We start from the raw sequence: 10,055 nt of genomic DNA, 5'->3' as shown, positions 1-10,055 counted from the left end.
CCCGTTTGAAGTCCATCCGAGGGACGGCACACACCTTGATGAACCGCCCTGACTGTGAAACACCGGGATGGCAGTTTACAGCTGAGTCGGGATTCGAACCCAGACTGGACATCTTCTAGGAAAGTGTGCGTACCTCTAAGCAATGCTACCAGCACAAGTTGGTTAATATTACGTTTAATTACAACTACTATGGGTATTCCAATGCCACTCCATCGTGACGGTGTCTCGTGATGAACGTGCTGCACTCACCGCGACAGGTTACTGTTTGATCATCTGGTGATACCTTGATTAGACGATCATCCAGTCGCTCAGTGTGCACACATGCAGCACCAAGGGAGTGCAGCATGCATTGGAGTGAGGGGGGGGAGAAATTAGGAGGGGAGGTGGGGGAATTTGGGAAGCATGCGAAAGAGGGTGGGGCTACGAGTTCCCAGCCTGGGACTGGAAAGAGTCATCATCATCATCATCATCATCATCATCAAAATGCTCATTATGGTTCCCGTCATCATTATCATCATCATTAACCCCATAATCATGGTCACTGTGTGCCGAGTGGGCAGTGCTTCGAGGCGACTCAATTAGGGATTCGCCGCCCTGGTACCACCAGGTGTTAACTCCGGCTCGCACCGCACGGGACACCATCGCCATCAACACGCTGCGAGCGAGCTGCTCCATTCCGGGAGGCTGGGAGGCTCAACAGACTGTGCGTCGAGGTGTGCGCGGTGGGGGGGAGGGGGCTTGCTGCCCAAAGGACACGAGGAATTGGGAACGAAGACGCGGAGCGAGCAACGAGCCTCGGCCGTGCGTGGGTAGTGCGATCCTGTGCATGATCTATCGACTGGCATCCTTGGCGCGCACAGCACGGATCATGCCCTAAGTGGCCATGCAACGCAGGCGGAGCGCCCACGAGCACGTGCCTCCGGAGCTCCTTCCCGGTGGGCACGGCCTGTACGAGGCGTCTGGAACGCACTGCGACCTGTCGGCGCCGCCGCGGCTGCCCTTCGTGTCTGCACTCGCCTCCATGCTCGACTCCTCAGACTATCGATCGGAGCCGGCGCTCGTCGGGCCATTTCACCCAGCTCTGCCATCTATGGTGTGCGACGGTTCGCCTAGCATGGGCCTGAGCAGTGCGTACACCACGCTGTCGCCGGTGCAAGCCTCCCTGGGCGGCAGCTCTTCCCAGGCTCAGCACTACCCCTTAGCCAGGCCTGGAGTCGCCTTCGGCCGGGAGGAACGCGGTGGTCAAACGATGGGTGCGCCCTACGGTCTCTACGGCCGCGATCTCGGTACCGAGCCTGGGCTGTCGCCTCTTGCCCGGCACTCGCTCATCAAGAGCCTCAACGCACTTCCCAGCACGGAGCAAGGCTTCCCCACGTATGCGCACTCGAGCGACGGCATGTTCAACGCCGGCACGTATGGTCCCATGCACGCGGCCATGCTGAGCAGGCGTGACACTCACACTGGGGCCGGTGTCTCTGACCTCGGCTCCATCAAGCATGGGCCGCACGTGCTCGAAGCGCAGGTGGCGGCGCACGGACCCTTCCCGGACCCAACACAAGCGCAACTACCAGGACACGCGATCCAGCAGCACCACCATCAGCACCCTCTCCAGCGCCTTCCAGGAGCTCAACTTTCCCCGAGGGCTGTACGGCATGGAGACCCCACGGACTCTCGTATGGGCTCGACACGGGAGCACGGGACTCCGTGCGGAGGGCAGCAGCTCGAGGAGATAAACACCCGTGAAGTGGCGCAGCTCATCATGGCCGAGTTGAAACGTTACAGCATTCCGCAGGCGGTGTTTGCGCAGAGGGTGCTTGGACGATCCCAGGGCACCCTGTCGGACCTGCTTCGGAACCCAAAACCCTGGGGGAAGCTCAAGTCCGGGAGGGAGACCTTCCGCAGGATGTGGAAGTGGCTCCAGGAACCCGAGTTCCACCGCATTCCAGCTTTGCGCCTTGCGGGTGAGGGTCCAGTCTATTGCGCACCCCTCCAGGTCTCCCCTGACAGTGTCCTTTTGAAAAGAGGGTCCCCCCTTCCCCTCCTTCCCCCCCCCCATTGTATTGTTTGTCTGGCAACACGTGCAGCTTACCTGTCAACTCGTTAGACGTTGACTATACATCTATATTGATAAACAACAGCATGTGATGCCATGGACGAACAAAAAAAGCAGTCGTCGACAAACGCACGTGTTGTCCAACAGAGTAATTTCACCCATTTGTTTATTTATTTCATTTTCACTTGATACCAAGTTATAATTAATTAGTAATCCCACAATTTCTGCCCTAACCTCAGTCGAACGTCAGGCCTGGCCAGCCGGTTCGTGAAAGACTCGGGCCAAGCTTTCCCAGGGCAACCCCACCAGGACGTCGGAATAATTGTCGCCGTTAAAGAAGAAGAAGAAGATTATTTATAATCGGACGCCATTTTAATTATTATTTATCATTGTGAAGTAATTATTTCCCATACGGTTACTGTCGTCATTCTCACTACTACATACACTCGGGGTACACCGTCCACGTCCGTGTCCGTGTCCGTGTCCGTGTCCGTGTCCGTGTCCTTACCCGGACCTCATTCACTCCCTGAATGGCCGTTCTGTGGTTATAAATGAAGCCGCGGACTGGACCAGCTGCCGATATTCAAACCGCCTGGACCCTCCGGAGTAAAATCGATGAAGCCGAGCAAAGGGCAAAGGTCGCGAGCTGGAAGGGCCTCGGAGCGAATGGCCCCCGAGATGTCACGGGGATGTGCCCCTCGACCCCCCCCCCAGACCCACCCCCTCTCTCCCGGGGGACAGGTTCACAAGACCTGCTGGACGTCCCTGGATCCCCCCCCCCCACCAAGCCAACCATCCCGTGTCCGTAATCGCTCCTGTCGAACTGACCGTTGGCCTCACGTACAGACAAAGGGGGAGGGTCAAAAGGGCTGTTGGAGGGGGGGGGAGGGTAAGCGCTGACAGACAGACCAGCGCACTTTTTTATACACGACCCTCAGATGGTCAAACAAGCCGAGAAGGCACGCGCTGTTTATTAATTATTTTTACACACGAGTGGTTTGTGACGCGTTACTGTGACGTCAGCATTGACGTTGCACATAAAGGGGCAATATCGAATTAATTAATAAATATTGTGTGAGCGGATTATTATTTTGTTTATTTAATTATTTAACTGTGAAGATGCCTTGGTTTCTTTCACTGGTGAAGGAAATCACCACAATATTTGTGTGAAAGAGTGCACACACACACACACACACACACACACACACACACACACACACACACACACACACACACACACACACACACACACACACCGCGAAGAAATCCAAAACATTTTCACTTTTTGTCGTTAAACAATCGAAAAAGCACAAAGTGTCGGAGATTGCGTCGTTTTTACATGAGGAAACGGCTTGAAGGGCCTTGAAGGGCGGATCGTGTATATCGATGTATTCCCGCTCGTTCGGGTCGTTCGTCCCAAAATACAAACACGAGTCGATGTTAAACACCACCAAGAGGTGACGGAAAAACCACAACACCACCAAGAGGTGACGGAAGAACCACAACACCACTAACTGAACGTCTGCGCCACCACGCAGCACACATTTCACAGCAAGTCCTCGCCGCACAACTAGAACGTAACTAACCGAATTAGCAAATTTATCGAAATGCTTTTGTTTTGTTTTATTTGAAACACGGTCTTTTTCACAATCAGTTGATCGATTTTTAAGTGTTTAACCGTTCACAATTCGTGGAGTTTCCGGGTCGATTGCGTCGTACTCACAATAAGGGCCGCTGTGTGAAAGTCGTTGCGACGCAACGGAAATGACGTCACAAACGATAACCCGGGGGGGGGGCAATTCGATGGTCGAGGTACGTCGGCTACCAGGGACGTGTTTCGTGTTCGTGACTGCACGGGCTCGCACTTGCCGCCCGAACTCGAGGACGCGTAGACGACGCATCGTCGTCTGCAGCCTTATTTTGTGTGCACCGAATGTGTCCATTGTATGTTAATCAAACACCACCCAGAGAGACTCACGTTGAATGTTTGGCCAATTTTACTTCGTCTCTCATTCTCAATTCCGTTTTTATTCCTCTTCCGAAATCAAGAGAGCACGACGACCATCCTTTGTTCCGCAAACAAGACGCGTGTCCATTAGGTGAGATTTTACAAACTCAGTTTGCAGTCGTACACATGGACGACCACTGAACGTGATGGTGTCCTTCCCTGCGGGTGTCCACGTATCTGGAGTCATGGGTTCTACGGTTCCTTTCGCTCGATTTGGCTTCGTCGATTCGACGTCGACCGGACGCCTGCGTCCTTGTTGTCTTATATTTCTGACGTGTGGTCTGCAGGTCCTGCCACGATTAAAACTGCCGTTCGGATCTGGTTTCAAACGGTCCACCTTAGAAAGGGACGTTAAGCCGGCTATCCTATGCGTAATGATGTATCGTTTCCAAAGGAATCGGGGTATTCGATCAGATTTAAATGACCGTGCTCAAGGATCAGAAAGGTGTTCGGCACCGTGGAGTACACCAGACCCACTTAGAGTCTGTCCGGTATCGCAGCGCAAATCTCACGTTTGCAAACAATTGTCCACTCCGTGCTCCTGAATATTATTTCCAGGTAACCACGTGTGTCCGCTCGGTCACCGTGGGACGTTGAATGAACTGCGCACTCCACTCGTCAGCACGGTCACCACTTGTCTTGTTCGGGACATTAGAGCTGAGGTTTATGACCGGTGACCACAGCTTGGGACTTGGGAGGCATATTGTAGTCGGTCCGTTAAGACGGCAGCACGAGACTTTGTCAAGATTACTGTGCATCTGAGTCGTCAGACAAATCCAACGTTATGTTTTATGAACCGTAAGTTGACAAGGTGTGCGAACCGCCATGGGAAACAACGTTTAAAGCTGACGTTTCGGGCATTCACCCTTCATCAGAGCAAGAAACCTGGTGTTGGGTTAGGGTGGTGGCTTGGGATCCTTGGGTCCTGAGTTCAAGCCCCGTTGGCCACTGAATTAAAATACACCAGGAGATTGACTCAGCCCGTCATCCTTCCGAGGTCGGCAAAATGAGCACCAGTGTACTGGTAAGGGGGACAGTGCTGCATCAGCGGCATATCCGCGTCCCAACCAATGATACAACCAGCAGCCACAGGCTACACTCGATAGAGAGAGAGATCAGAGCGAGAGATGGTCAACGCTCTCGTTTTGTAGTTGACAACCAACTGATATGGTTGTTGGTTTGTTGTTGCAAACTCACTGATGGCATAAAGTTTGCTCCACATTTTGCTCAAGCATGGCTTGTACAGGTGTGCTTAGCCACTGAGTGTGATGCACCAGTCACTAACCCATACCGACGTGGCTCTCGACTCTCGTTATCATGAGCACAGTTAAACGTTTGGGTTACATGACCATTGTTACCCCCGTGGCCCACGTGCGTGTGGCGCGAAGCTGGGTTAAGGAATTGGTTCACTTTCTCCATGATGTCGAAGAAGTCTATCAGTTGATTTCGATGATCAAGGATTTACTTAATCTCCATTGAATTTTATATTTTGAGCAATGTGGAGCGCAAATCGGAACACGAGCCTGCAGTTTAGCAGTACTTTGGCTCTGAATTGAGCTTATTGTGCGGCGACTCGTCCCGATTGTGCATGCGCTCAACATGGTGCAGCAATCGCTTCAGTCTGTCTGTCTGTCTGTCTCTGTCCGGCAGTTAAACAAAATTGAAAGTCATTCCAAACAGGAAACTTCCGGATTTTAAGGACGTCATCAAGGACACAAACATTAAAACTAATTTAACATGTTAGATAAGGTGGTGTAAAAGACGGTGCATCAACGGCGGTAAAACTCAGCATCAATGGCTTGTTTTTGGTTGTTTTTTTTTCCCCCTCTCTCCAGCATTTAAAACTTTTATCTTATTTTAATTGTATACTTGAACTCGAGAATACAAATTACCTTGTTTGCACTTCCAAAATCCCTCAGTTTATTAGTACTTCGACAAAATTGCGCACAATCTCAACCAATTGAATTTGCCACGTGCTCCGTGGGCGGAGTAACAGAGAGATTCAAACAAAATGGCGGTTCCTCGCGATGCAACTGCAGAGCTAATTTCCTCCAAAAGATCTGTTGGGTTCGTGCATCTTTTTCTCAAAGATCGTTCCAAAATCATCAATTTCTTTGAAAAGACTTGGCAGGGGGTTAAGCTCTGGACTGTTCCGTTTGACCCATCGACTTCTTATCGTTTGACCCTGTTCTTCAAAGTTCATGAACAAAGTTAAAATGTAGATCGTGCTCGGAAATGCAAAGCAACAGTTGAAGAGACCCTTCCCACATCCTTTTTCTCACGACTGTGTGAAGTCTCCAGTTTGTAAAGTGTCTCGTTATAAAATAAAAGTAAATCCCCTGCTTCCAGGTAGTTATCGCCTGTGCGAAGGAAAATGCAGTCTCATATACCTGAACACAGGTGTTCCCAACAAGTCTGTTCAAAGTGGTACGTACCGACCGTTCGTGACGGCCATTGGTCCAATGCACGTCTCCTCAAAGGCCTCGTCACATTTCTGGCTCATTTAACGAGCAAAGCAATTCCCGGAGCCAGCTGAGGAATCGCAGGTTTCGTCACCGAGGCGTGTCTTATTCTCAGATATGCAACACTTGAGTGCTTGTTGAATCATTACACGATGGCCTACTCTTTTTGATTAGTTACTGGAGGAACCTCTACCTTCTCAGGTGAAGCTGCCATACGTAGGACAGTCGGGTGATGTATTAGAAACGTCGGGCTATGGGAATCGAACCCAGATTAGACAGTTGAAAGGTGAGTTGACCATATACCCTCAGAGCACTTTAAGGGACATTTATAAGATGGGTGGAAACAGCAACACTTCACATCATAGAAAACTATTAACAACATGGTAATCCCTCATGAATATATAAGATGAGGAAAATGCAACAACCAATCACTCCGCCCCTTTGTGTGCGTTACGTAACATATCGACATGGACAAGGACATAATTTATTTTACTATATTATGTCTGCACACTCTGTTAACATCCATGCTGTCTATACACCTGTGTGCATGGTGAGTTCCACTCTCTGAACAAGCCGTTATCCAGGGCGTATCACTCTGTACACGTGTCTCCGTTATCCAGGGCGTATCACTCTGTACACCTGTCTCCGTTAACCAGGACGTATCACTCTGTACACCTGTCTCCGTTATCCAGGGCGTATTGCTCTGTACACCTGTCTCCGTTATCCAGGGCGTATTGCTCTGTACACCTGTCTCCATTATCCAGGGCGTATCACTCTGCACACCTGCCTCCGTTAACCAGGGCGTATCACTCTATACACCTGCCTCCGTTAACCAGGGTGTATCACTCTGTACTCCTGTGTGCATGGTTAACTGGATGGACTCTGAGCAAGCCGTGGACAGGGTACATCAGGAACATTTCTTGTGTGTCTATCACGATGGGGGGGGGGGGTGGGGTGGGGGGGTCAGTTTGTCTGATTTGCAAAGCCTGCAGCTCCCTGGAGGAGCACGCCATTGATTTTGGCGCTTAATCCGTTACACGTTCAGCTCGTCGTATACTCCAGAAGCCTCTTGTTGCCATGATAATTGCAGCAAGTGAACAGTGAATCAGCATCTTCTGTGCCTTGAAATAAATGTTTTTGGTGTTAAGTCTGTCTGGAAAGCCCCCCAATCTACTTTCTTAACGACCCTCTTGAGGAGGTTCAGTCATTCAAACTCCTGGGTCTCACTATTAGCCATGATCTTTCTTGGGCAAACCACATTTCAAAGGTGGCCTCCAAAGCTATCCACCAACAAGGCATCCTCGTCATACAAAGTCCTTCGGTGGCACACCTGAACTCCTATCCACCTACAAGGCTTTCATCCACAGCTTGATGGAGTACTGTTCTCCCCTCAAGGCAGGCTCCCCTGCCTCACACCTTGCTCAGCTTGACGTCATGGAAACCAAGGCCTTCAATATCATTGAAATCTTCCGTGATGAGATTCAAGTATATGGACGTGTCATCCTCCCATTGCAGAAAGGTCGGTGGTATCTCTCTCTTCTTCCGCCTCCTTTCTGGTGTTGCACTCTCTGCTATTCCTGTGCTTTGTCCCTCCCACTCCCAGGTTTCTGCACGGTTTACACAGTCCACCATCAACCCCCTTCTGGTGAAACTACCTAAATCCCAGATCATCTCCACTGATTCGTTCCTCTTTTTTTTCCCACCTGTGGAACCAACTTCCACATCCACATCCACTTCGATCAAGCTTCTGGGTCTCACTATCTGCCATGACCTTTCCTGGGAAAGTCACATTTCCAACCTCGCCTCAAAAGCCAGTCGCTGACTGGGAATCCTCCGTCGTGCTAAGTCCTTCCTCGGCCCTCTTGAGCTCCTGACCACTTACAAAGCTTTTGTCCGTAGCCTGATGGAGTACTGCTCTCCCCTCTGGGCTGGTGCTCCTGCCTCCCACCTTTCTCGGCTTCACGCTGTCGAAACCAGGGCATTTAAGATCATCGGCATCTCCCGCAATGAAGCTGAGTCTTTGGGCCTCTCACTCAATCACCACAGGTTGGTCGGTGGTCTTTCTGTCTTCTACCGACTCCTCTCCAGCCTTGCCCCCCCTGCTCTCTCTGCGATTTGTCCCCACCACATTTCCACAGGGCGCTCAAGGTCCGCCAACAACCCCCTTCTGGTAAAACTACCAAAATCACGAATCACTGCTCATCTTCACTCTTTCATTCCTCTTTTTTCCCGCCTTTGGAATAAACTTCCTCACTCTATTCTTTCCCATTCTTCCCTTCAGGCTTTCAAAACAGCTGTTCACCACCACCTCTTATCTTCCCCCATCCAAATTCTCGATCTTTTCTACCCCCGATAATCCACCCAAGCCCACTTCCTTCAATTCCCCTGCTTTCCTTCCTGAAAGTCCCTGTAATGTCCATCTTCTCTTCGCCATGTTCCCCGTCCCATCCCCATCCCTCTCCCTTCCACAGTTCACCTAATGTGTCTGTTCCCCACTGTTTTGTCCCTTCCACTTCCGCCCCTCTTGTCTCATGCCTCCTTGCTGTGAGTTGTGTGTTAGCTCTCATACGAGCCTCGACCAAGGTATACAAAAAAAAAAAAAAAAATCTCATTCTTCCCTCTCGGTCTTCAAAACAGCTGTTCACCAACACCATCTCAGATTGTCCCCAATCCAAAACCATGATCTTTTTTTACCCTTGTTAACCCCACCAAAATCTCTTGTCCTTCCAATTTTTCACTTTTCCCTTCTTGGAGTTTCCTTTTGTAACCATCTTGGCTACGCCATACACGCGTTCTTTGCATCCTGTTTTTGTCTGTTCCGTCCTGATCCGTTCCTTGCACTAGCTCTTCTACGAGCCTTGACTATGTATACAAAAAAAGTCTTCACATTATCGATAGGTGATGGGTTTTCTTTGTCCGTAGGTATAGCAGAAGAGCCTCTCAGCAGTCTTGCCTGTGTTCGAATCCCGAGCAAGCTATAAACTGTCATGCTGGTGTTTCACAGGCAGGGTGATTCATCAATATGTGTGCAGTCCCTCGGATGAAACCTTCACTGTGTGTCCCATCTGCTAGCAATAGTTGGTGGACATTAAATATCTCACAGTGCCCTTCGCGAAAAGTAGATGAGTTTTCGCCGGCACCATGGACAAATTCCAAATTTCTGCCTTGACCGACTCCTTGAGTCCTCGGCAGGCAATGGCATTCCGATGCTCTGTAAAGAGTTTGGCACATCGACTGATTTATTAATTGATGGGAGAACATCAGTAAATCACAAAAGGAGGGTATGCTGGTGTAGCGTAGCTTGAGCAATGGTTTATCATCCTGTAGAAGTCAAGGGTGCAAAGATGCATGCGTTTGAATCAACATTTAGAGGGTAACGAGTAGATACGGATAAAATATGATCAAACCGTGGTGTTTGCGTCCAGATAAAGCAATTTGCTGATGTGACATAAACTGCATCATCGGCCTAACGAGCTGACACTATATCTTGAAATTGTTGACCGACTGAGGAAAGTACAAAGACAGGAATGGC

At 50.2% G+C, this 10,055-nt stretch overlaps 1 protein-coding gene across 2 annotated transcripts in view; it reads left to right on the top strand.

Moving 5' to 3' along the window:
• Positions 1–465: 465 nt before the first annotated feature.
• LOC147016049 (hepatocyte nuclear factor 6-like) overlaps positions 466–10,055 on the top strand; it is a 90,445-nt gene continuing 80,855 nt past the window's right edge. For both annotated transcript variants that reach the window (XM_085848734.1, XM_085848733.1), the window contains exon 1: positions 466–1,961. In XM_085848734.1, coding sequence (XP_085704860.1) covers positions 884–1,961 — 1,078 coding nt within the window. In that variant the 5' untranslated portion in view covers positions 466–883. The remainder of the gene's footprint in view (positions 1,962–10,055) is intronic.

Source organism: Eptatretus burgeri, chromosome 12 (genome assembly GCF_056783735.1).
Source record: "Eptatretus burgeri isolate ZD-2024b chromosome 12, Ebu_testis_v1, whole genome shotgun sequence".
NCBI lineage: Eukaryota > Metazoa > Chordata > Myxini > Myxiniformes > Myxinidae > Eptatretus > Eptatretus burgeri.
This window is presented reverse-complemented; position numbering and strand designations above follow the sequence as displayed.